The sequence below is a fragment of the Triticum aestivum genome, chromosome 3B (genome assembly GCF_018294505.1).
Source record: "Triticum aestivum cultivar Chinese Spring chromosome 3B, IWGSC CS RefSeq v2.1, whole genome shotgun sequence".
In the NCBI taxonomy this organism is placed as follows: Eukaryota; Viridiplantae; Streptophyta; class Magnoliopsida; order Poales; family Poaceae; genus Triticum; species Triticum aestivum.
Window position 1 is genome coordinate 820,877,783 of NC_057801.1, and position 7,186 is coordinate 820,884,968.

Here is a 7,186-nt window from a genome sequence, read left to right on the forward strand (position 1 = left end):
CTCCCGCTCGGCGTCGGTGTTGCTACTCCCGTCGTGGTGCGCTTCTCTCCGGTCCTCTTGGCCTCGTGGTGGTGTTCGTAGTGAGGCGGCGTTGGTGGCGGCATTTCTGTGTTGGCGCATGGGGGTGGGTGACGGTTTGGCGGGTCAGTTTCATCCGGTTGGGCGGTTGGGTCTGGGAATGCGGGAGAAATCCCTGCCGGCTTTGGCCCCGACGCGGTGACACCTGCGGGTGCCACCATTCCTTCCTGGAGGGTGTCGGTGGTATTCTCCCCCCACCTCCCTCCGCATCTCGGGGGAAACCCTAGGACTCGTCCGGGTAGCAGCGTCGTCGGCGTCGCATTCCTTCTTGGAGGTGCTGCTTGGTACGCGGTGGTTCGGAACCTCGGTCTATGGTGGTTTTTATCCGGTGGGCGCCGCGGTGGCGGGTCATCCGTGCTTTGCCGAGCTGTCGTAGTTGGCATTTGTTTCTTCTTCCTTTTCTTTTGGTGTGTTGTGCTGCTCGCGACAGCGATCTCTGTCTCGGTGTTGGTTGCTTTGGAATACAAAGCGGGGGGAAATCCTTTTTCGGTAAGAGGTAGTAGCAATTGACATCGGTAATTAAGCAATTGTCTTGTGCGTAAGCATCACAAAATTGTCACAACATTACATAAACATGACCATTCTCAAGTCTGTATAAATGATAAGATAGAAGTATGAGCATATAGGGTGACGTATTACAACTTTTAGCTCCCTCGAATAATAGAATAATTGTACTGACAGCCAGTCTAGATTCTTCAGACCATCTTCACACAATCCGAAACCATTTGCCCCATTTCACTAGAATTCCTACGGTGAAGCCAACACCAAAGCCCAGACCAACGAAGAGAAACAAAATAATATCAGCATGATCTCCGGATGTGTTCACTTGTGCCTCATTTGGATTACTTGAAATGCCACATTCTTTGGATAAAGGCGGTCCACAGAGCCCTGCATTCCCTTCATATGAAGTGTTCTCAAATGTTGCAAATTGGCGTGATTCTGGTATTCTTCCATCCAGCCTGTTTCCACACAAGTTCAAGGTGCCAAGAAATGTTAAATCTGTCAGCTCTTGTGGAATCTCCCCAGAAAGCTTGTTCCATGACAAGTCTAGTGACTCCAATTGACGCATCTCACCAATTTGTGGTGGAATCCTCCCCGTAAATGCATTACGTGACATGTTCAATACATGCAGCGAAATTAGCCTTCCAGCTGATTTAGGAATCTCACCATCGAATACATTATTTGAGATATCAATTGCGGTTAAGGTAGTCAAGATTTTACTGAATTCCACGTATTGCCCTTTGTACATGAGTGCAACAGTATCATGGTAGTATACACCTCTGTATGCAATTGGAGTACCTAAACTATTTCCAGTGCCATTGAACTTCGCCATCATTGATGTCAATCTCTCAAACCATCGTGGATCCAAATTTCCAGAGAAGTTGTTTGAGGCTATGTCAATGATTTGTAACTTTGAGAAGTATTTCCTGAATTTGCTATCTCTGGGTGGATAAACAAGCGAGCCATAGAACTGGTTGGATCCCAAAACAAGGACACGGAGATTGGAAAGCCTACTCAGCCAAGATGGGAAAGTATCAACAATCTGATTGTTTCCAATGTCAAGGACCTCCAGGTCAGCACAGTTGGAAAGAGATCTAGGCAGCTGCCCCTTAATCTTATTACCGTGCAAATCTATTCTCTGGAGATTGCATTGCTCACTAACATTATACGGAAATGTTCCTTGAAAGTGATTCTCTCTCAGATTTAATATACTCATGTGGGTGTCTTCTATCAAACAAGATGGTATCAACCCACTGAAGTTGTTATATGACAGGTCAAGGACTTCTAGTTTGCTTGAGTTGCAAATTGAATGCGGTACAGGCCCACTTAGGTTATTCCGGGACAATTTGAGGTAATGAGTTTTGCTAAGATGACGAGTGAAGTTTGTCATGAGAGAAGAGAATCTATTGTTGGAATAATCCAGGACTTGAAAGAAATTGCCAACTACTGAAAATAGGTTTGGCATTGGGATCTGGCCTTGAAGTCTATTGGAACTGAGATCAAGGGATTCCAAATGATTGCATGGGAGAACAAATGAAGTGAGTTGCATATGTGTGAATATGTTGTTTGAAAGATTTATGTGTGTAAGGCTATCATCCCATTTCTCCCATATCCATTGGGGTATAGTCCCATGAATTTTGTTGTTTGAAAGGTCCAATGATTCGATGTGATTAACATGCATCAAGAGTCCTGGAATTGTTGTCATGTTGCAAGATGCTAGTGATACTACTGAGAGTTTAGGGAGTATGGGTACCATGGATTTACTACTTTCTCCCTCCAAGACGGACAATCTGTTGTCCGAGAGGTGCAAGTTATCCAGCTTTCTTAACTTCCATAGTGAACTCAATTGTACAGAACCTGTTAAGTTGTTTGAGCTAAGATCCAGGGCCACCAAATGTTTGAGCTGAAATAATGATGTTGGAATCTGTCCAGTAATTTGATTTTCATTCAAATGAATGGCTCCCAATTGTGAATATGTTGTATCAAACTCTTGTATTGGTCTAGAAAATTGGTTTGACCGAAGATCCAACCATAACATTTTTGGAGACGTGAATAGAGATATTGGAATCTCTCCTGTAAATTGAGTTAAACGTTTAATATAATACTGAAGACAACAAAATGCACATTTTGCAGAATCTAAAGAATAGAGATATTTCAGAGATAATCGTAAAACATGTCAAGGTGCCATTTTATAATATAGTATATTGTTAAGTTCTGTTGACTATCAAGTTGGATGCGTGGCCCACCTGTCAATGTCTTCACCCCTTATTTCTTAATCGGGCATTACATTAAACACATCATGTGCATTGGTTTTTGCTCTCGTCCACCACTCATCATCGAAGAAGATGAGTTGTGACTAGTCCACCCCTGGACTACGGGTTCATGGCAGTAGCCAATGGTCTAATCTCTCCTATATGATTCTAGTTTATCAGATGAGTTTGTGGTGGTGATGTAGCTATTGTAGTATATCAAATATGATTCTAGTTTATCATATGTGTTTTGATGTTCAATACAATAGCTACATGAGATATCCTAATGATTCTAGTTTTTCAGATGAGTTTGTGGTGGTGATGTAGATCAAATGATGGATTAACTCTATATGTTCAGATTTGTTTATGATTCATGTTTGATATATAGATGCATAATTTTTTTTCTGGCTGCTTGTCTTCTCTTGGCCAGTTTTGGTCATAATTAGTAGAGGAAGAGGTGTGCATTAGTTGGGTTTAAATCGTGCAAGTAATCTACAATAGTGACAGAAAATGGAAAAGGCCTGTTTGAATTGTTGGTACCTTACCATCTGGTGCAACTTTGAAAAATTGACACGTCACGGGCAATGTCCTATGTGTGCGTGCCTATGTGAAGATAAAAAGGATATAGTTTTTTAGTGCATAAGTGCAAGATGGTTGGGCGTTCTCTCACTTAGCTATATCATCTTGTGGTTATGTATGGTGGTAGTGCCACCAATGCTGAATGGTAGACAATCAAAAAGATCGATAATGTCGATATGACATATGAGAACTGCTATAATCTGTCAACTTCTTTCTTCAAGGTGATCTTTTAAAATTATCCCTAAGAACACATGTAGCTTTGGAGATTATGACTTCCGGGGTCTTGGCTTGATGAACCACGCAATTTCTATTCGACCAACTTTGGTGGATGATGTAATATTGTTTGCTAGCTAATAACTCCTCGTTGATTAAGAAAATCATGAAACTATGATAGAGAGATGCATGTGTTTATTTTCTTTTCCATTCTTGTTCTATTTGCTCTATGAATACTCAGGTTATAAGTTGAACCTTACCTTCAAGGAAATTGTATGAAAGATCCACCAAAATGAGTTGAGTCAAGTTGGCAATTGTACTAGGTATTATGCCAGAAAACCTGCAGCCCACCAAAATTAATACCATCACGTTGCTGAGATGTCCAATATCCGTTGTTATTGGACCAGACAAGCCACTATGAGATATTTCTAAGATTCTTAGGTTCTTGAGATTGCCAATTGAAGATGGTATTGTCCCAGAGAAGTCACAAGCATAGATTCTCAAGGAAGTCAACTTCTTGAGGTTGCCAATTGATGGTGGTATTTGCCCAATAAAGCCACAATAAGTTATTTCCAAACTTGTCAAGTTGGTGAGGTTACCAATCATAGGGGGCATTATCATGGAGGAATAGCAGTTAGAGAGTTGCAAGCTTGCCAAGTTCTCAAGGCTACTAATCCATGAGAAAAATGGTCCTAACTCTCCCGGAAATTGAGAAAAAGAGAGCTGTAAATTTTGCAAGGAGTTGAACTTGTTGAACAATAAATCAGTTGGCTCTATAGAAATTGACCTTCCATTAATACCTAGCTCCCTCAGAGACTGGAGGTTGCTTAAAGAGCTCAGCCTAATAGCAGAGAAATTGGTATAATACAAATTCAAAGTCTCCAAAGAAGTCCCATTTGGAAATCCTGGTAAATGCCCTGAGAGTTCACCGTTGCCTGATACATCAAGCACTCTTATATTCTTGAGTTGAAATATTTTCTGAGGAAACAAACCACTGAAATTGTTGAAACGGAGTTGAAGAAGGCTTAAATTGAGAAAGTCCGCAAAGAATTCAGGAACGGCACCATAAATATCATTAAAATTTAGGTTGATCACGGTAAGGAGTCGAACATTTGACAAGGAGGAGTGGATTGGACCACGAAGTCTGCAGTATGCCATGCTAAGAATACGAAGACTGGGGACAGCTTTACCTAGACCACTGCACCACTGTTCGCCGCTACTTGAAATGTCCACTCCATCAACATAGAGTTCCCTCAGATTGGTAAGATTTCTCACTAAGTTCTCAAAGCTAGGCTCATGTAGCAGAAGATAGTGGTCCTCTACGAGAGCAAGGGTATATGTAATTTCATCTGATGGATTAATATCTCGAACTACAGAAAGGTCCAATGATATAAGACTCGAGATTTTGCCGATAGCGATCGGTATCTGACCGTAAAAACCTGAATGAGAAAGGTTGAGGTGTGTGAGCTTGGATAACCTCTCAAAGCCAACTGCTGGAATGCGAGATCCGCCAAAATCGTTCATGCTGAGGTCGAGGTAGCGCAGGGAGGTGAGGTTGAAGAGTGCGGCATGGCAACCGTAGCTGTAGAGGCCACGACCACCAAGGTCAAGAACAGTGACACTGCCGCCACTGCTTGATATGTCATCATCACAGCCTACACCCTCCCAAAGGCAGCAGTCGGTGCTAGGTTGCCAAGACGACAGGGTGGTGGTGGAGTAGTCGAAGATGAAGGACTGCTTTAGTTCGAGAAGTGCTGCAGCCTGGTCTGGATGACAGTAAGAAGAAGCTGTGGCATTACCATGGCCATCGCCATGGGCATGATAATTCGATGCAGCTACTGAGTAGAGTTGTATCAGTATGAAGAGGGGAAGAAGCTGAGTAGGACGAGCCATTGGTTCGTTTGGGCCTCTGAATTGTAACCACTAACCAGACCCCCGAGAATGATATATAACATCGTAGATCATCTTCTCTTTGCGACAAATGTCATCGCCTAGTTTTTTCACTAGAAAGGAGCCAGATGTGTTTGTTTTCTTGTTCTGAACCAAATGTGTTTGTTTTCCTTAAGAGAGCCAGGTGTGGCGCCATGGTGGAAGGACCCTCTTGCCGTAAAATTATTAGCCATGATGCTGATGACTTTGAAACCAAGCCACTGCAATAAAGTATTCAGTGTACAGCTTCAGAGGTTTTGTGAGAATTAATCTGACCTGCTAAGAGGGCCCAAAGGTCAGTACAATGTTTTCTTAATGACAAGGAAGCACTTGCAGAGAGTTCCTAGAGAATCTTTCGGAATATCTTTTTGGCCTTCACCATCAGGTTGTTGCCTTACAAATATAGAAACGACAATGGTATCTCATTTTCCCTTCACATGCTAGATGCTTGCTCTGTTTTTTCTGCCTAGTCTCGTGAGCATTTGTGATGCCAGATGTGTTTGTGGCCTTGTCAACGACATCCCCTGTGTTCTCTTACTAGCACAATTTAGAACATATCTTTACTGTATCAAGTTTTTCAAAACATTAATGCATGCAACTTGTCATTAAAAATAGATAACAGTAACAATAGCATGTACAAGGTGACAAAGCAGTTGCCTCCTGATCATGCCATCTGGCACATCGAAGAGGGCTTGCGGTCCCTGGCCGGCCTGCTGCAGTTTCTTTGTACGTTAGTGCACACCGAGCATGTATAAGAATTCAAACTGCTTAGGGTGGCCGGGTGCAGTTTCTATATGGGCCAACAGCATGGCCGGCCCGGCATGTTTTCCTGCGTCAAAGCACAAGAACCTCCACTCCCTTTTCTCTAAAAAAGAATCTCCACTGCTGGGGTACTGTTGCAATCAACTCAATTGAAATAGTGATATTTTTCTGCATCAACCATTAAACTGAACACTTCAATGTAACTTAGCCTACATAAGCTTGCTATGTCGGGACTATGATATACAGATTCAGGCATTGTTTGGTCTGACGAACCATCCACATTCACTTTATATGTAAGGTTCAGTCGCAGTCATTATTCTCAAACATTGCATCATACTTCTGCTGTTCTGCAAAATATAACAGGCGCAAAATCTAGCATCAGTTTTGTGTTAACCAAATGGCTATATACAGATACGTGTGGTTTTAGCGATCTTAGTCGGAGTGATGTTGATACGGAATAAGGAAAAACAATAGTTCGCATAATGTTAACATGATTTGTACCCCTGGACCGTCCATTTCGTTCAATTTCCGTATTGCTCAGAAGAATTTCATGGATGGTCTGAGGGATGTGTATAAACTAGACTTGTACCCATGACACCATCTATTCTCTTCGATTTCCGTACTTCTCAGGAGATTTTCACAGGTGACCTGAGGGATGCGTATAAACTGGACATGTACTCTTGGCCATGGCACCATCTATTTGTGAAACGTTAGTTTGAAAACCATGTGCCGAGATATGTAAGATAAAAGACGGTTATTCTTGTCTTCACATATGAACTTAAATTTTACCATTCAGTTTTGTTCTACCTCCGTCCGGAATTAATTATTGCTGGAATCAAGGTTTTGGATTCCGAATAGAACATTTTTCTCGTGTG

The 7,186-nt window shown here is 42.1% G+C and overlaps 1 protein-coding gene across 1 annotated transcript; it reads right to left on the minus strand.

The window, feature by feature from the left end:
- Positions 1 to 784: 784 nt before the first annotated feature.
- On the minus strand, positions 785 to 5,513 carry LOC123068012 (receptor-like protein 34). The gene is made up of 2 exons (XM_044490543.1): positions 3,881 to 5,513; positions 785 to 2,652 (listed from the first exon to the last, which is right to left on the minus strand). Exons 1-2 carry the CDS (start codon positions 5,511 to 5,513, stop codon positions 785 to 787), a joined length of 3,501 nt encoding a protein of 1,166 aa, XP_044346478.1.
- Between the last annotated feature and the right edge of the window lie 1,673 nt (positions 5,514 to 7,186).